Below are 21,142 nucleotides of genomic sequence, written 5' to 3'. Positions count from 1 at the left end.
ATGAGGTTTGGGAGAAGAATGCAAAGTGTTCTTACATGGGGAGGACAGGTGTGAGAGTGGGTTATTTATATAGGCTTGAACAATTGTAATTAAGCCCCCGAACAAATCATATTCAACCCTCACAATTTAGTCCCTCACAGACTGGGTACCGATACTTGGGACTTAGTACCGATACCAGCCCCTCGAACCCGTGAGCCACGTATTTTACGCTGCTACACAGTACCGGTATTCCTCACCAGTACCGGTACCAGACCTGTCCAGTACCGGTACCCAACTCCAGTACCGGTGTACACCAGCCCGTATGGTCCGAACCCTGTATCCTTTACAAACGCACACTGGCGGGGTACCGGTACTGCATTGCTCTGGTACCGGTACCAAGTGCCAATTCCGTACTTTAACAGCAGAATAGCTCCGGGAGTTCATTTTCGCACCGGTTTGCGCCGAAAACATCTAAATACCTCCGAAAATCACTTCTAATCATTCCCACGCATTCAGAATTGCTCGGGGACATCACACAACAAGCTTAAGCCTCACTTTGATCAATTAGATCAAAGTTAGTATTACAACCCGGAGATTCAATATGTTACAAATACTATCAATAGCACAAATGGGTTCTATTACTACCGATTTGTTTTCGATGATTGTAACGATCCGATCCGCCAGCAATAATAACTTATTGGATCCAAACCACCGGCCCAAAATGCTTAAGTCAGTTATTATTTCTAACATAATCAAGCTTATATATATCTAGCCAAAACTATCTGATGTGGGATTATTGGGGTGTCACAATGATAAAGCCTCCAAATTGATGAACGGTACTATCGAACATGATCTATACTATTTGAAGTATTTAGAGATCCAATTTTATATGTTTTTAATATTGTTATCTTGTGCATCAAGTGGACACAAAAAATAAACAGCTAAAAATAAATGTCCTTCAGAAAAATGATGAAAGGATTCTTGTAATCAAGATGAAAAGTATAGTTCTTGTTTTAAATAGTTTAAAATTTTTTCGAACCAAAGTTCAATTGATTTAGATTTGTTTATACCATTAAACAAGCAAAATCCTTCATAGACTATTAAAATCACAGTTTTTACAACCCGTTGATCATTAGGTCAATACTGCATACTATATTTAACGGTTTCGATGATCAATTTGGAGGCTTCGTCATTGAAAACAAATTGGTAGCAACAAATCCATTTGTCACCAATAGTATTATAGCTCAACTCTCTGCGTATATATATTCTACTGTCCATGAAACTTCAGGTATCATTACTTCTGAACGCTGGAGAGCTTGAATGTTGAACTTAAAGTAGTTTAATAAAGTGCCAAAATGAGACCTAATTAAGTGTTCAGGGACTATTATATATCGGGCTTTTTTTGCAAATAGCCCCCTGACAAATTTTATTTACAAAAGTAGCCCCGTCCAAATATTATTTGCAAAAATGGCCCTGCCCCTGCCACGCCAGCGCCACGTCAGCGCCACGCGGGCAGGGCGAGCCCAGGTATTTAAGTTGAACACGGTGAACCATTCACCGTGTTCAATACAAAATTTTTGTATTGGACACGGTGAATGGTTCACCGTGTCCAATACAAATACCCCAACAATGACTAAGTTGGAGGTATTTGTATTAGACACGGTGAATCATTCACCGTGTCCAATTATTTGTATTGGACACGGTGAATGGTTCACCGTATCAAATACAAATATTTCGATCTTAGCTATTTTGTATTGGACATTCACCGTGTCTAATACAAAAACTTTGTATTGAACACGGTGAATGGTTCACCGTGTTCAACTTAACCATCTGGCCCAGCCCCGCCCGCGTGGCGCTTGCGTGGCGGGGCCAGGGCCATTTTTGCAAATAAATTTTTGACAGGGCTAATTTTAAAAAAAAAATTATAAGGGGGCTATTTGCAAAAAAAGCCCTTATATATCAGTGCAGTTACACTACCTAATAGGGAAGTAGCTTTTCCTAACTAGATTGATGGATAATGTATGATCATTAATGGCCCAACTACTTTAAGATTGGGTTGTTTATTTGGTAACTAGATTGATGGTTAATTTATGATCATTAAATGCCAACTGTCCCAGTGTGAACACATTATTTAATTAAGCATTGTTGGATCGAGGACGAAGCAGATTACCGATTAAGAAGGGCCGAAAATATATAAAAAAACCAGTCTAGTTAACTATCGTTTTAGGAGAACAAAGGCCTTCGTCCTTCGTCCTTCGTCCTTCGTCCTTCGTCCTTATAAGTCGTTTTAAATGATAGGAATTCCAAATCGATGATACACTTGTTCTGCACACCACCACGCCAAAAGATGGTGAACCGTTAAAGTTGATCTAGAATATTTATAAGGTTTAGAAACTAAATTTAATATACTTTAAAATTTGTTATTAAATTCATTGAAGAGTAAAAAAATGATCTGTCAAAAATAAATAACCTTATGAAAATAGATGTTAGACTTTTTCAATTCATGATAGGAGTTATCAAATATTATCTAAATAGTATAAAAAATTATATTAAAAATTCAAGCTATTTGAATTGTTCTACACCATTAAACAAGCAAACAACTATATACCGTAAAAAATTATCGATTTTGTAATCTTTTGATCACTATGTAAATACTATTTAAAATTCATGAAATTTAGTTTATTGACGTTTTAAATACCCAAGATTAATTTTAACGGTTCCGATCATAGATTCGAAATTCTTATTATCTAAAACGACTTTGGAGGACAGTCATCTGTCCTCTTCAAAGGATAGTAGCTAGATTCATATAAAAACTATGTTGTATTTTATACCACTTAATTAAAACAAAAAAATAAAAATAAACTTCATATAGTTGAATGATTTTGTAGCTGACAATTATTCCAGCAAAACATACAGCAAAATATTTTGTTTGACAGTGAAAATAAAACCTAAGTAAAAACTTTTTTTATTATTTATTTTATTTGAATATTTGTAATCCAACAAATAAATATATAAATAAAAAATTTGACCTTATAGAATATTTACATGATGTAGAAATTTATTTACAAAATTAAAGTTAAAACTGACACCAAACAAAGTCCGCATGCTATCCATGTAATTTGAATTTTATTTATTTTAAGTGGACTAACTTTATGAAACTGACACATTGTTATAATAATAGAATAAAAGAGAAAAAAAAAAAAAAAGAAGGAAAAAAGAAGTGTAGGATGATCCGGTCCCTCAACTATACCCATTCTACAATAGCCTCTTGACTTATTAATTTTTTTTTTCACTCAGATCCCTCAATTCTTAGTACTTTTTTGGAGTTGAAGTAAATTAGCTAAATAAATTAGATATATTACCATTGATTGCTAATATGAAATTTATAATTTAAACTACTTATAGAGAATTAAAAAAAAATTAACTACTAATAACTAGTTGAGCACACAAGTTAACAAAAAAACTTTTATCTCAATTAACCATAAAAAAATATTAAACTTAAAAAATTGGAAGTTAAGGAAGTGTCAATTAAAATATTTAAAGTTTAAGTCTTTTTGGGAATATGACTTATAGTTGAGGATGTACCTGTATATTTTTTACCTTATAGAAATTAAGGAGCATTTGCTAGGCCGTGTTTGGATATCGGAACAAGAATAACTTATCTCGTATAAGAATTTTACAGTATGATTGTAAGAAAGAAGTTTGATATTTGCTTCTTTAAAGATTGTAATATTAATGATTTGATAGGATAACACATTTCATATATGAGATGATTTATCTTATTTAAGAAGAAAGATTTGAAAGCCGAATATAGAATCCAATTTTAGACTTTTATCGCACTTCTCATGTACCAAATATACAAAAGCTTTTTAAGTAAATCATGAAAACATGTCAAACAAAATATTTATGCATCCAAATATAGCCTAAAAAAGTGTTAGTAAATCCACAATCCTTGGATAAGAGGATACATAGATTACGACTATTTTTTCCTTGTACACTAATTAGCATTTCTTTGTAAAAAGAAAGAATGATTATGAAACATTTCAATATAGAATAGAATCTGAATGTGTTTTTGCTCAAAGGCCCCTTATATTATGAGACCTTTAATTTGTAGTAAAGTGAATTTGTACAGATTGTGGAGTTTTAGTGAGAGAAATAGTATTTAATACTATTTACATTATTTTGGCTGAGTTTGAGGATCATGTAAGTGTTTTTTTGGCACGTAAATTGCATGCCCTAGGTGGCTGCTTCGCTTCACGGGGTCCCCTAGGGATGAAAGTGGTTAGAATGAACTCCGATCGATGCGTAAAGGCATGTCAAAATTATGTATCTAGTCGAATTCAGATTTGGATTGGAATGAAATATTTACAATATTTTCAAGTTAACATTCGAAAACGAATACATTAGAATATTTCAAATTAATATACAGATTCAGATATCCGAAAATTAATACATGTTATTAATTCATATATTGTGAAAAAAAAAATTAAAAAAAGTGGGTGTTGGTGTTGAATATATACGATTCTCCACATTTCAAATTATTTTTTTTAATTTAATAATTTAATTATTTAAATTTAAATATTCTTAGCATATATTTATATTTGCATATTAGTATATATTACTATCTGAATAACATTCTGTAAGGACTGAGATTTTTGACAGTGCAACTAAACTCTCTGTTGCTGATGTTTATGTATGTAATTTAATTACATAAGCACTCGTCAAATTTTGGGCGAAAATGAGCTAAAATGGAGAAGATACGCGACTTTTAGTTTTCACTTAAGTGAATAGTAACTCCGGTTTTTCGGTGAAGCCACGGAGTAGAGTTGGCTTCTGGTGCGTATCGGACTCCGTTCGTATCAGTCCAATAGCTCGTTTCGACCGGTTCAGCTGTTCTGGAACTAATGGCACTGACGGATTTTGAGTTTGACGCACGGATTCGAAAAAATCCAAAAATACATGTTTCATATGTATTTTTGTGTGTTTCTTTCGATTGGAACGAAAGGTTGGATTTTGTCGTGAATCCGTGGTCGATCGAGACGAAACGAAATCGTAGCTTTGTTGTCTCCGTCGTGCTGATCACACTGGTGCAATCCGTTCGCAAATCTGACGGACGGATCTGCGGATATCGCGCGTTGTTCGAGGAGAGGTCGTTGTGGGGAAAACGGTATTTTTGCAAAAGTCGNTAAATTATTATAAATTATGATAATTAATTGTCAAATTATACGAAATATGACAATAACAAAAGCTGAGGTGGCATGATCTCCTTTTTTAAAATTTTTTTCCGATTTTTTTTTATTTTGACAGTTATTACTGCATTTCAAATTACACATAACCGTCTACATTTTAAACTAGCCGTTTTTATTAGCAATTAATTTTCTAAATTAGAAAACGACTCCTCATTATTGCAATTGATAAATTATTATAAATTATGGTAACTTGAAAAGGCTTATAATAAATTAATTTATTATTTGTTACTATTTAATGACCCACCATCTTTCTTTCTAAAACTGCATCTTATTTAGTAACTGCCACGAAACATTAATTATATTATTTATGTTTTTAAAATTTTATTCATTCTTAAAATTACTTCAAGTTATATATATAGTAACTCCTAAATATTTTGATCCTACAATTTTGCTGATTTGCTCTTGCAGGCGACAGTGGCGGACACATAATGGGAGGTTTGGTTAAACAATTTTTGGACTTCGCTCACCATTATCACCCCAACTCTCATCTATTCATTATTATCCACAAAACCATATTTAGATTTTCAAGATAAGATTATTTTAAAATAAAAATTATTAAGTTTTCTTTTTTAAATTTTTTTTTTTTGAATTGGCTAAAGCGTCATTTTTTTTCTCTAGTTTGTTTTATTTTTGTAATATAATAGGAGAGAAAAATGCAGATACAAAATTTAGGAAAATGATCAACTCAATGGGGAATAATGTTCAAGATCATAACAACTTTAAATACAACATCGTCGACGCCGTTGCTATCGCCGACACCATCAACATCCCCCATTAGATAAAATGATATAATGAGATTTTTTTTCTCCTTTTTTAGAGGCAATAGAGAAATAAGTTTGTAAATGAACGGAGTTGTATGATTTTATTGAAACTAGGCTTTATAGAATAGAAAAGGTTGATTATTGCTTCTATATACATTTGTGAGGAGTGTGCCTTTTTAGTTTTTTTTTTTTTTCCGCTGCTTCTCTTTGCTTTTTAATTTGCTTCATTGTTGGGTAAAAGTTCATGGATTTTTGAATTTTTTTCCCCCCTTGAATTGAATAATACAGTAATCCCATTTATGAAGGAATAGACAATGTTTTTTTTTTATCTTTCTAAATGTTGGCCTTTAGTACAATTACGAGAGAGATATTGCAATCATAAAAATGCAGTAGCACCCTCAATTCAAAAAAGATAACAATCAATCTTTTTTCGACGATAAAATATACTTACTTAATATTTTATTTTATTATGTTATCATGTACATTTTAAAATTTTAATTTTTACTATTATTTTTTATCTCAAAAAATAAATTAAAATTTTACGGGTCTCTGCACTAGTATATATGAATGCGAATATAGTTTCGTCAAATGGGCCTTTCCCTAGGGAGGCCACAACCCTAGAAATGAAGAGCACATATTTGACAAATTAATTAAAAATTCAGTTAAATTGCAATTATAAGCTACCAAGAACACATGACTAAAACTTACAAACCAGTAATCACAATTTACATTACAACATTTACAGCAGAAGCAGAAATATTAAGATCACAGTATAACTCCGTGTGTTCAGTAACTACAAATTACCTTTGAGGTATGTGTACAAAACTATCATGGCCTCAAATTTTAAACAACTTTACAACAACATAAAAAAGAATGAATATTTGATTGAGACAGAGCTTAAACTTTGTATGTTCTCATGATGCAAATACATCTCCCCATGGAACCTGTTTTCAATAATTTCTTGGTGAAAAAAGAATATAAAAAAAATACACGGTTAGGCATTTGCGATGCCTTTTCATTCATAAGGATTTCTGAATTTTCTGAGGAGTTCTGGGATGTCAAATGCGAGCATATCATCCACAGCCTGCACCATCTTTGGCTTTAGCTTCTCGAACTTGTCGATGTTGTAGCCACTTAAAACCTCTCTGAACTGCTCGACATTTGGAAAATCCCCTGGTGGTAGATGGAACTCCTTTTGAACCTGTTCAAACACGAATGTTCAATTTTAGTGGGAAGAGAATGTCAAGTCACTTGTTCCTCTTAATTTTGAGTGTGAACAAATTAATCAGATTACATTGCATTCGCTACATGGAGCAATGGATGTTGTACTGCAACATCAATTATTCGAACTAAATTAGCAACTAAAATTCTGGCGACTGTGATCTTCCGATAAATGATTGAACGGAAAATAGCCTATCAAAAGAAATACTGCCAGTTCTACAATTTGCAGCATGTATCTGATACATAAAACTCTTAAGCAACCAACAATACAAAAGGCGCCAAACTTTCTTCTTGTTGTTCCCAAGACAGACGGAAACACACCTTTTAGACGTGACGATTTAAAGGTTCTCGATGTAATTCTCGTATAGCACCAAAAAGAAATTAAAATGAGTTCGCCAGATGTTCGGTCATTTACAAAAGCACTATGATTAATTGCATTATATATGAAAATCCTCAATCTGCAAGAAATTGTTACCTAGCTACCTCAAACCAAGCAATCTTTTCCTTAATCTATACAATCCTCTAGGATGACCTTATTCACAAAGTGTTTGGATTATCACATGCATATTTCCTCATCAAAATCAAATCGGAAGACACAGTTCGGATGTCAAACTATTCAAGCATCAAATTATAATGAGAAACCATGACAGAATCACTCTATACTACAGTCACAGACAACAGCAGGAACAAAATTTCCGTATATGGGTTCAGTGCCTTTTCAATAAATGTGGTCAATGGCCACAAGCTTTCTTTATACGTGTTGGATATATACAGTAGACTCGTGGTTGATCATATATGTCGTTTTGTACTTCATAGTATTCTTACCAATGGAAAAAAGGCTTAGTAATGTGCTTCTGATGTAATCAATCAATGTCTTCTTTATTTTTTTTGCCTCATTGCTTCATGAGAACTGTTCATCTAAACACTCAAGTTGATCTCCTCAGTCAATAAAACATAATATGAGGATGATGAATACCTTTAAAAAGGCTTTGGTTTGGACAATATCTTTTAATACTTGTGAAAAAGCACTTTAGATTTTTTTACTATGCATATTGAGAATGTTGACTAAACAAATGCTCTCTTCATTGTCCCTTATTAAATATTTATAAGATCTTTTCTAATATAGTTATTAATCTCCTAATGAAGCAACAATATAATTCAGTTGCACCTTGTTCACGTGGTATTTTCCCACGATAGTGATAATGACATCAAGATAAAACCAAAAGAACCTAATAGCAAGCATAATATCTCTAAATCAGGCTTTGCTTGTAGATACTTTGGTTGTGCTATTGTACAAGTGGACTTTTTAACATGCATTTGAACTCGGTGTTTTCCATCTTCAGTAAAAGTAAACCTTTATGGCATGCATTTTGTTACACTTGAAAATTACAAAAACACATCTGCTTCAAAGTATCTAAGGCTCTAAGCCACTCTTGTATTTGTATATATCCATTTAAAATGATGATGAAATACATCGCTTAACAACATTTAAGGTCAAGAAGAACCTATTAATATTCATCCATCCAAATGGGTTACACGCGCATTTATCTAGTGGGTGTACAAAAGAAAACAGTGTGCAGATAGTGAATTAGTGAAGCTCAAGGCACATTTGGTGGCCAAAGGCTATCCATGGGACAAAGGGAGTGGATTTCAATGAAATTTTCTCAAGGATAGTGAAACACATCTATAATACTTCTAGCTATGGTCGCATTTTTGACTTGGAGCTGCAGCAGTTTGATGTCAGAGTCACATTTCTTCTTGAGGATCTCAAAGAAGAAACTTAGAGCAGCCTCAAAGCTTTANATTTGTCATTTTGTTCAAGTTATATTTAACTGAAAATTTTCTGATTTTGATTGGAAACAAATGATGACTGTTAAATTGTAATATTACTAAATTAACAACCAATCTACTATAACTACATGTCGGTAATTCCAGAAACTACTAACACAAACCTGAAAGTTGGAACTTGTGAAATCAAAGAAATTGATGCAATATGAACAGCGGAATTGTTGAAAATAAAGTACTTTAGCACCTTCGCAAACTCATCCTCGAGGTTATCTATGAGTCTCTGCTGAGTCTTGGCCTTGCCCATCATTGCAGGCATTTCCTTCTTCAAGTGGCTGATTATATAAGCATGAATTTTGGCCGCTCTTGCACGCTTGACAAATTCATTGATCTGCAATTGACAACAAGCTTATGATGATAAAAGAGCAACAAAAATGAGGCTTATCCAGAAGATCGATAAATGTGAATTACACGGCGGTCGCAAGCCTTCTTAGGAATATCTTTCAGATCAGAAAGCAGGTCCTCTTGTTCTCTCTCAAACAGTTCCTTCCCAATTGGACCAATGGCAGCTTCATTTACTGGTTTGTCATTAAAGGAACTGCAGAAGTTCACTAGGATGAGTTCCATTATTGTAATGTCATATGACGGTTTACAACGAACTTAGGTAGAAATTTTTATTCGGTGAAACATATAGGGTATTTCAGATTAAGAAATTGAAAGGAACTTTCCAAAGAAACAGAAAAAGCAACAATTATGAAAGCCAAAAGTTAACACTCATATAAAATTTTACAAACCACAAAATGCAAAAGGAAAGGAAAGGCAATGTACCCAATATAAACACGCATGACTTCAGGGGTGTTAAGTACTTTTCCAAGCGACCACAACAATGCTCCATAGACTCTCATTAGCTGGGATATCATTTAAGATCTCATTTAGCTGCAGTACTACTTGCATTTACAAATTTACCAAAAATAGAATGATTCAGTGACACCAATAAATTGCCGTACGCTGAGCATTTAAAGATGGCTAAATATCTTCTCCCTGAATCTTACCCAACTTATACACTAATGTCATGAACCTAAAACTTAATAACTTTAAGTGTTAGATATAGAGAACTCTTGACTTAAGTCACATGTTTTCAACATAAAGGGACTTTTCAATTCCATGCTGTCTGAATCTAAGCATAAAAAATACCTGTTTCCCCATCAAACTACTTTCCAATGCCTGTTTGTATGGTAAAACAATTTATTCCCCTGCGTTATCCATCAAGCCTGTCAAAAAATTGATTCCCTGTGTCTTCTCTACGTATGACTACTATCTATAGTTTAGTTATTTTTGTGTATCTGAAACACGTGTGATTAGACAGGAAGAACAACATCTTATTTGGTGATAAGCCAATTACATGTCTAGTACATAGTTGAAATGTCTGCAAACCAATCTATACTTGTTTCGGTTTATTTTCATCATAATGGTTATTTTGCTGTTTAATTACCCAAAAAGATACAAGAACATCCATCAGGGAAGGTCTTAATTTTTTTATGCCTTTGGACACTCTATCGCAATTACTGATTCATACAATGTAGTTTAAGAATTACGACTATTAAGAAGAGCAAGGAGTCAACAATGAGCACAGCGAGGGACCAGAATATAGTTTTTCCTTGTTCAATAGATAGAAAGAGGGAAAGAAAAACACATTCAGTAAAGAAAATGTATTCACCTGTTGGGTGTCAACTTGGTCTGCCTTATTAAGAACAACACGAATTTTGTCATCATGCCCACGCAGAGATCCAATTACCCGTTTGAACTCATCACTGATGTCGAGCTTGTGAGGATCAAACAAAAGAAGCACGAGGTCACATTTTGCTGCAAACCATGACGTGACACCAGTAAAATCGTAGCTACGTTGTGTCCTTTGTTTTTCGCCAGATAGAACACCAGGAGTATCCACAAATGTTATGTGCTCCAACAGCTTTAAAGAGAGAAATATCTGATACTGTTACTTTCTATAGAAAAGAAATTAAAACAGGAACATTGCATTCGCATATGAAAGATAATGAAATTATACAGGATGTGGCATCTGCGAGCACTCAAATTTTGATAGGAATGCACTTCCAAATGCCGTAAGGCCACCATATGGCATGTCGGCTTGCACAGCAATTGTGTTCCCAGGAATGCTTCTTTCGTCCGGTCCCGACTGTATGGTAAAAAAGTAGAAGTAAAATGAAAAGATTGTATGTAATTAACTGCACAATGAGAGTCCAATTATGACAGATTTGTTAATAAACCAGAGTGAGGTGATAGAAAAGGGGGATCTACTTTACCCACCGAGTAAGAGAACATAGGAACCAACCCTAAATCAATAAAACGCATCCCATATTTTCATTCTCAATGCATTTAACTTTTATGAACTGAGCTAGTGACCAGGAAAAAGAACTGAATTAAACTACACATACCATTTTTAATTCCATTGCATCTCATTAGATCTGGTACGATCTGGTAATACAAGACAAGATTTACACTACCTCGTAATTTATCGATATAATATTAATTGTTTCATGTAAATATTGTAGCAAAATTATTTCTTTTGATCATTGTCACAATTTGAAAAAATTTCTTAAATTATCAAAGATTTGCTTTTCTATTTTTGTGTGTGCCCTTAAGAGAAGGAGAGGCACACAGTGGTGCGTGCTCCTTGTCGAGTGTTATGATTGACATTCTTTTGTGGAACAAAAGCCAATCATGTCTTCCAAGCCCATATTGACAACCTTCTAGGCACAATCCAACTAAAGATATAGCACAAGGTTTGAGAAAATAAAAACAGCACTACAACTATTGAGATAGCATCCAAATACTATAAAAAAGATTTCCATTTGATCACTTGCAGTTACAAGAATCTTGAAGCATACAAAACATGTCAAAAGGTTAAATGAAATTAAGAAACGACCCAATTAAATATGAAGAGGCAAATATTCGAATTCGAGCCATACATCAAGCTCCTAAAGGTGCATTTTTTTTGGTAGTAGTACAAAGTGCTTTATAATCTACTATTAAACCCTCTAAAACCTAGCTCTTCATGAAGAAGGCAAAGCTGCGGCCCCCTCCCCCCTTTCCTGTCTCTCTCTCTCTCTCTCTCTCTCTCTCTCTCTCTGCGACACCCACTTCCCAGGGAGATCACTCATCCTAGAACTATTCTAGCCCTAGGTTCGCTTAGCCCTTTTAACCTCTTGCGCTTCGCCACCGCCGAAATGCTATAGCCAGGTTAAAAGATTTAGTCCTATTATACCTTATATGTAGAACTATTCCAGATCCTGGGGGCGTCATATTCCTACCCTTTTAAGCAAAGATTGAAGTGCCGCCCGTGCCGTACGACACGGGGGCGTGCCGTACCGTGCCCCCAAGAAGAGGGCACGGTACGGGGGGGTCTCGGACCCCCCTTTTGTCTCGCGGCACGCACCTGCGTGCCTCATGCAAGTGCGTGCCGGCGGCACGTACCGTGCGTGCCGCCATTTTTTTTTTTTTTCCTTTTTGGCTTTTTTTTTTGGTTTTTTTTTTCTTTTGTCCTCTAGGGTTTGGAGCCCCTCTCCCCCCCCTTGGGCCATCTATATTGTCTTTTTTTTTTCACTTTGTTGTCTTTTTTTCAATTCTTTTTTTGCTTTTTGGCGGATACCTTTTTTTTAACTTCTTATTTATCAATATAGGGGCAAATTTTTAATTGACATATTTGATCCATACCGCGGGGGGCGAAGCCCCCCGCACCAGGCCCGACGAGCCCTCCGCTTCCACCACAGACATCCATTTTTTCTTCACAAAATATTTTATCAAAATTTGTCGCACCGCGAAACTTTCGATGAATCAAAGGAACAAAAATCGATTTCCTAAACAAATTTCGATCAGATATTTTTAAAAAGAATAAAAAAACAAAAAATATAGATGTAATATTGGGAATATATGAATTTCTCACAATACAAGCAATACTTATATCAATATTGTCAAATAAATCTTGTATCTGCAGATAACAATATGCCATATGATCCAGCGCGACGATCTATGTGGAATTAAGCAGTCATCTTTATGTAAATATGTAAATTTAAATAATTATTATACTTGTGAATTTTATTATTATATTTTAATTTCTATTCTACATCAGGTATAGCTGTATTTTACTTACAAAAAGCTTTCATGCATGTTAATTGATGAGTATAGTAAGATATACATAGTAAATATTCATATTATTTTATTTAAATCTTTCAAAATAATATTATAAGAGTTTATTGGAACCAAAAAAACTAAAATAAGTCCGTGCCAAAGCGTGCCAGTAGGAGGTCATGCGTATCTGTCGGCACGCAAGAGTGCCACGTGTCGGTACGCAAGCGTGCCCGTGCCGTACCGTGCCAGGGACGTAACGACACGCTCCCGTGCCACGGCACTTTAAACCTTGCTTTTAAGCTTTGACATCCTCATCAGTCTCAAGCACACTTACAAGCACCAGGCGATGTGAGACTCATGTCGTTAGCCTTGTCATTTAGACCATAACTTAAACCTATAATTTTCAGACCATAGTTTTAGTCTGTCATTTTAACCCTAGCTCGACCGAGACTTATTTCACACATCCAGCTAGTGATTATTTCTGATACCAACTGTGACGCCACATTTCTCAAGGGGGTCACCCATCCTAGAACTATTCTATCCCTAGGCTTTCCGAACCTTTTTAACCGCTTAGGCCTAACCTGTACCCAAAATGCTATAATTAGGTTAAGAGGTTTAGTTCTATTATACCATATATGTAGGACTATTCCAAATCCTGAGGGTCTTTCTCTCTCTCCCTCCTTTCCTTCTCTCACCCCCTAGCAAATCACGGAAGGTCTAGTCGTTGGGCGTGAAGAATCCATTTCTCTATAGAAAGGTCAATCGATACATATGGGGCAACTAGGAAACTTCGAAAGTAAAAGACTCATTCTCCATACGTGTACAGTTATGAAAAAGCTCTTTATGGATTGACTCAGGCACCAAAGGCATAGTATGGTAAAAAAAGTTGAGTTCTTAGTGCAAAGTAGATGTAAAGTTGCGCCTGCAGGTTCCCTAATTGACAAGGAGTAAAGTAAGAAAATGTTAATCATGCTACTCTATGTGGATAACTTAATCATAACTAGAGATAACTAAAAGGAGGCTAATAGCACGAGAGAGAGTCTATTCATATGGTTCAAGATGAAAGAGCTTGGAGAGCTGAGACAATTTCTCGGGCTAGAGGTGGCACAAAGGAAAGACGGCCTATTCTCGTGTGAACAAAAGTATACTAAAGATCATCTCCAAAGGTGTAATATTTTAGGCTACAAACCTATTGAACGCCTATGGAGCCAAATATAAAATTATGCGCATAAGAAGAAAAGGAAGTGGCCGACTCAACCATGTACCAACAGCTAGTCAGTGATCTAATGTATGATCCAACTAGATATAGCATATGCAGTTGGAGTAGTTAGTTGATACATGCAGAAGCAAAAAAAAAAAGGCTTATCTCGAAGCAATTCGGCAAATCCTGAAGTATATTAGAGAGACTATCGACTTCGGCTTTCTATATATAGAGGAAGAAATAAATGATACTATAGGCTATTGTGACGCTAACTATAGAGACCATGACGACACAAGGCAATTGATTTCGAGACGAGTGTTTGGTCTTGGTTTTGAGACAGTCTCCGGATGTAGCAAAAGACAATCGTGTCACTATCTACAAATGGAGCGAAGTATAGGTCGTCAGGTCAGCAGCAAAGCCGGCACAAGAAAGCACTTGGTCGATGCAGCTGATGAGCAATCTATATCAAGCAGCAGATTATACGGTGCCTCTCTATTGCGACAACCAATTGTCTATACACCTAGCAGAGAACCCAGTCTTCAATGAAAGAAAAGAGTGTAAAGTCCACTACCACTTTATAAGGGAGAAGGTGCTACAATGAGAGATAGATATAAGGACAATCAAGATAGAAGAGAAAATAGCAAACATATTCACTAATGGACCGAGCACCACGAAGTTTGTGAAGTTCCGAACACACTTGGGAATGGTCACTAGAACAATACTAGTAGGGAGTCAGCGTTGAGGGTCCTTTTCTCTACCCTACTGTTTTTGCTCCAAAACAAAGCAAACTTTAGAAATATCTAGAGATGTTGCGCCAGTGCAACCAACTTACCCGAGGCTGTTGAACCAACACTGAGATCAATAAATATAGGTATAAGAATACCATACCGACTATGAGCGTGGAGTCCGCATAAAGAGTGAGAGGTATGGAAGAGTTAGATCATAGTAGTGGAGGTACAGTGCAGAGCTTAGTTCTTGGATTATTGTGCGAGTCCGCCACATACTAAAAGTGTGTGCGAGTCTAATACAAATATTTTGTTGAAAGAGTTGTCTGTGAGAGCTTGTATCTTCTGCATTAATAAAAGGATTTTTTCTATAGTATTCTAATTAATCTGGATATGCCGGTACTCTACACCTCAATTTTTCCTAATAAAACTTTGTCATGTTGCAGTGATACTTACAAATTTATCCAAGTCCAGCAGCAAGTAATGAATGTAGACAAAGATCTTACAAGTCTATTACATACTCATTGCATGTACTTTATTTTATTTGTGGATTTATTTTGTGCTACATGAAAAAATTGAGAATAATTATAAGTATAACCAAATTCCATCACTAGTAAAATTTATTTGACATGGTGTAGATAAACTTACAGTAATTACAACAAATCTGTCAGTTGTCGGTTCAGGTCCAATATGAGCACCTGTAAAAAATATTAAGTAAATAAATAAACACATAAAATGGAAACATTTATTTCTTCTAGAAGTTTCTATGAAAGGAATAGTAAGGAATGAAATACAACATGCTACCTGACTAACCTGGGTATGTAGATTTCAGCAAATGCTTTATAAATGTTGTTTTTCCAGTAGAATATTGACCCAAGAGCATGACCATTGGCCTGGCATCAAAATCACTATTCGTCTACAAAAAGAACAAGTAAAGAATGTTACACAAAAAAAATATGGGGTAATAGTTAGTGTGTAGAATTATGAATAATTGCTGAAGTACTTAAAGCATGTGAAAAGTTGTGGAGCATACCAAAAAAAAAAAAAAAAGAAGAAGAAGATGAAGATGAAGGTTACTCCTTTCATCACCAGCAAGTTAGTTGAAGAACAAGAAGTGATGACATATTTAACAACATGATTTCAAGAAGACCTTTCTTTGCTATTTTGATAATGCTGCTCCATTATTTTACATATGGGGAAATTTTTTAAAAAAGAACATCTTCTATTGTTACTTTCATTTATACCATATGGACAATGCTAGTAAAGCAGGTTTGTCTTATTAGTAGCCTCAAGGCGATATGCTAGTCAATGACAAGAAGTAATTCTAGCATCAGAATTCACTTGCTATTATAAAATGACATCCAAGCAAGTTGATAAAATATTTTCAGAACAGAAAAAGAAGGAAATAAAGAAAATAACTCATCAGATATAACGAAGGGTCTATTACTTACCAATAGAGGAGAAACGAAATCATTGAATTGATAGGTCACTTCCAAAGGCTTCAGTTTTTCAATGTATAATTTCTTTAACCCATCAACAATTGAAGTTACTGATTTTAGAGGTATCTAAACAGAACAAACACAAAAATATTATCAACAGAAGCATCATGTCTAAATAATAAATGCCGAAAGATTTATTTAGTATATTTTAGGAGATTTAACATAAAGTCAATATAACAAATATGAGACAGCTATACAATACTATTACAGCTTTAGAATATTAGAGGTACAAATCACATATATTCCCCAATATGGTTTGGAAAATAACCTACCAGTGGAGCTACTTCGATCCCACGTGATATTGTTTGCTCTCATTACAGGTAAAGTGAGAAATTAATTTTAAAATATTGGCTTTTCATAACCAATATTTCCACAAAAGGTGACACTGTCTACGGGGACAGGAATGCTAGACGGAAAAGTAGTTATATATGTATCTCAAGCAAAAAAAGTCAGCTAAGTTATCCAGAATAACCTAGGAAAAACAATTTAAAAGACGATAATTATGAATTATGCTTGTTACAAAAGTTTAGTTAAACTTATCATCAAAATTAGGTAAGATATACTTTAGAGCCATTTACGCTTCAGCAAATGTGAAAGCTTTCTAGTTCAAAACCCAAAACCATTTACTTGGAGCATCTAAGGCCCTAGAGCACTTCTAGAAACCAAACAAATGTGGATGATTGTTAGGGCTTGTTTGGTTCATCCATTTTGCGTATGGAATGGGAATCGGTTTGATCAAATTCGGTTAATTTTGTTTGGTTCGCATGAATCGGTTTGGATTCTATCCGGACTGGAATGGGAAATGGCCCATTAGCCTTCAACGTGATTTCGATCTTCTAGGCCCGGATTGAGATTCATTCCGGAAGCCCACAAGTTCTCGAAAGCGCCATGTGACGCATGCTTTCCGCTCCTTCTCTCACCCCTTCTCATCAAAAAAACAAACCTAATTCTCTCTCAAAACCTATCCTAACCCACATCAATAAAAGTTTTTAAAAATAAATTTGATATTTTTTTGGAAAACCTTATTAGAGAATAGTATTATATTTTTTCTAAAATTTTAAAATAATATATTTATATTTGAGAGTAAAATAGTATTATAGTATTCCTGTAATTTTTTTAGTTTATACGAACCAAACAATGAAATGTGAATTAACTCATATCAATCCCATCCACAATAAACCAAACAGTCTTGGGGATGTGCGCAATTCTATATTACCATTCCCAATTCATTCCCATTCCATTTATCCAATTCCAATTCCACCGCTTGAACAAACAAGCCCCTTAGAGTTATATCCACAAAAATAATAAGTGTTGCTGGCACGAGGTCCCGTTGGCACTGCTAGCTGACAAGTAAGTGAAGCGGTGCCTGTTCGCTCGGTCGTGCTGATTCGTCGGCTATGAACAAAAATACGTGTGCCAATCACATAGGAAAAATTTATTTATTTTCTTAGACACCAATAATTCTAATTGATGCTTAGTATAGTCTTACCATATCTTTTTGTACTCTATTAATGTAAGTCAGTGGCTAGCATGGAAAAAAGAGAACCTTTTAGTCGTAACTGTTAAATTTTTGGTTTAGAGTTTGTAAGTTATCAAATTAGAAATTCCTAAAACTAATTGGGATAAGATATAATTTAGATTTAATTTGGTCATTATGATCATAAGGTAGGAGTCTAATTCTACGGTTAGAAATTACGTTAGAATTAAGACTTATGTTCGGGATTATGCATATATATGCATACCAAGGCCGAAGTTAATGCAGCCACGACTCAAATAAGAGGCCATGCAAAATTAACGCAAGATGTTGGTGGTCCATCCGTACGAAAGTACAACCAATTAGAGGGCAAGCTCTAATGATGACGCAATATTAATAGACCCATGCCTATATTAATTAGCAACAAGGTGGTGGTGGCCTGTATGGTTTGAGAGACGCGAGCCGTTTTCCGCATCTCTTATACAACGCAATTCGTCGTTTCAGATCTTATTAAAGGCTTTAGAGCGATCATCTTTGTCATCTTCGCCTTTCGACATTTAATAAAGTCTTTGCTCCATCTTCGCGCGGTGGACGTAGGTGCCGTTGGCACAAACCACGCTTAATTTTCGGTGTGCTCTTCCTTATCTTTTCTTTTCTCGCGATAAAATTATTTTCTAGATCTATTTTTTGCGCAATTCCGATCTAACAAACTGGCGTCAGACCTTCTATTATTTGGGAGATTAAAGATGACGACAAACGTTCGAAGATCCAGAAATTTGACAGGACCAACACTTTCGGCACTATGGCAAGTCCAGATGCATGCTATATTGACGAACAAGTCAGGATGACGACAAAGTCAGGATTGCAGAAGACACTGTTGGAAAAGAAAAGATGCACGATCGTTGACACACCGGAGCAAAAGGAGGAGATTGGATGACAAAGCTCTTACGGATCACAATTATATTTTACCGAATGAGGTGTTGCGCGAGGTCCTTGGGATGAAAAGACCGTTGTAGGGCTTTGGCTTAAATGGGTCTCTTTATAGAACGAAATCCTCACCAAGCAAGTTATATTTTGAAGTGAAGCAACGTCTCATTCATGTTGCGCGCATAGCGGAGGGTACCTCTAATGTAAGTTGTATTAGACGAATTTAATTCTATTGAGTTGATGAAATCTCCGCGTCGAGTAGAGAGAGGAGGAGAAGAGATAAAGCTGTATGATTGGGGCTGGTAGGCCCCGGGGCTCGTATAGAGAAGTCTTTGGTGAGGAGCTGGTTCTGTGTTGTGCGAGAGTGACTCTAGTGTCGCTGAGTAGCATGTTTAAAATTCCATCTTAGTATTCCAAATAGAGGATTGACATGCCAAATAGCAATGAAGACAGGTGGAGAATTCAGGACAAGGTTTGTCGGCTAGAGAGCGGGTCTCGGAAAAGGTTCGATATAGAGGTAATCTAGATCAACATCAAAAGTTAGGGAATCTGATTTGTGGTTATCTGTAAAAAAGAGTCACATAAAAGCTGAATTGTTTAAGTTGAAAAATAAAGAACAACAAGAGGAATTACGGATGATAAGAATCAAGATCAAAAAACACTATATTAAGCAGCAGAAGCAAGTGGTTTCAGCAGAAAGAATCAATGGAAATGAGATTTGTCTTCAAAGTTACGAATAAAACACGCAGATAGAATAAGTGGTCTTATGGACGTCCGCGTGTTATCCTTCATACTGTAACGATAAAGAATAGTTCTTGATGTAACAAGCTAATTCAAGGTGAAAGATGTATTGATGGGAATCACTCTAAGTGTACAGTTGATTGGAATTGGCAGTTTGCTAACGGATGTTCGAATGGAGTAAGTGAGGAACTAATATCTAGGTTCGAACATGTTCCGAATAAGGAAAAATCTGATCTTATTGGGTACACATTGATGCTAAGGCTTTTAAGTATTCTTCAGCTGATGAGATTAATGAAGGACATCTTATAGTGATGAAGCCAAGTGTCCCGCATGTTTGATATGTTCTTACAGGGTTCCATCTGTGACAGGTTAGCAGCGGTGACTTCTTCCTCTATACAGATTCGGATAGAACTAGATATGCATTATGCGACTGCGCAAGTATGAGTGAATATGGTATGATGAGAGATTGAGTGAGAGAGGTTAGCTTAATAGTCCAGAGTTTAGAAAAGTTGAATTTCTACGAGCATTGTTCTTAGCAAACAAAAGAGAGTCAGTTTTAAGGACCGTATTCACACCAGAAAAAAGTTACTCTGGCACTACATTCATTCTGATCTTTGGGAACCCTCTCGTACCCTCATAGTAATGGCTAGATATATGTTGACTTTTATGATGACTATTCTCAGAAAGTGTGGCGTATTCTTTCTTAAAAAATAGGATGAAGGTGTTTCAATTACTTTCAAGCTGAACAGGTCCAATGATTAGAAGCAAACTGAAAACAAGATAAAGAGATTAAGACTAACAACGGTTTGGAATTCTGTTCAGCAGAGTTTGAAGAATCGGCAAGAAGGAAGGGATCGTCATGATAATAAAACCCCGTAAAGGCATACTCCACACAGAAAACGGGTGGGCCGAACAAATGAAAACTAGGAACTCTTTTGGAAGAGCTCGTGTCATGCTCTCTAAAATTGCTGGCTTAGCTAAGAGTTCCTGAGGCAAAGCGTCTCTACGACATGCATTTGCTAAATTCGTCCCAACAGTCACAGCTTAAAATTTTTATTGGGCAAAACTCAGGATGAAGGTATGGTCTGGCAGCCTTTCTGATAATTGATTATTTTGCGATATTTGGTTGTCTGCGTATGTTCATGTCAATGAGGCAATTAAGAACGCTAGGGCTAAAAAGTGGCATTTTTATTGATATGCAACGGGGTTAAGGAATATAGATTGTGTGTCGCTGGAACGTTAAAATTAATTATTTAAGAAATGCATATGATGAGTCTGTTATGTTATATCACTAACTATAATTCCTTCATGAGACGCCCGAGTTGCTACAAACAGGTGGAGGAGAGACGGATGGTATAATTCAGTCTCAGATTCTTCTCAATCAGAGCAAGTTCAGTCAACCGTACACCCAGTAACAGAAACCCACAGTTTAGG

The 21,142-nt window shown here is 35.4% G+C and overlaps 1 protein-coding gene across 1 annotated transcript; it reads right to left on the bottom strand.

The window, feature by feature from the left end:
* On the bottom strand, positions 6,728–16,652 carry LOC109724581 (EH domain-containing protein 1). The gene is made up of 9 exons (XM_020253446.1): positions 16,519–16,652; positions 15,881–15,983; positions 15,716–15,765; positions 11,061–11,189; positions 10,713–10,964; positions 9,824–9,903; positions 9,467–9,593; positions 9,243–9,386; positions 6,728–7,190 (listed from the first exon to the last, which is right to left on the bottom strand). The coding sequence occupies exons 2-9, from the start codon at positions 15,954–15,956 to the stop codon at positions 7,005–7,007; spliced, it is 1,044 nt and encodes a 347-aa protein (XP_020109035.1). The 5' UTR covers positions 15,957–15,983; positions 16,519–16,652; the 3' UTR covers positions 6,728–7,004.

The sequence above is a fragment of the Ananas comosus genome, linkage group 19 (genome assembly GCF_001540865.1).
Source record: "Ananas comosus cultivar F153 linkage group 19, ASM154086v1, whole genome shotgun sequence".
Taxonomy (NCBI): Eukaryota; Viridiplantae; Streptophyta; class Magnoliopsida; order Poales; family Bromeliaceae; genus Ananas; species Ananas comosus.
This window is presented reverse-complemented; position numbering and strand designations above follow the sequence as displayed.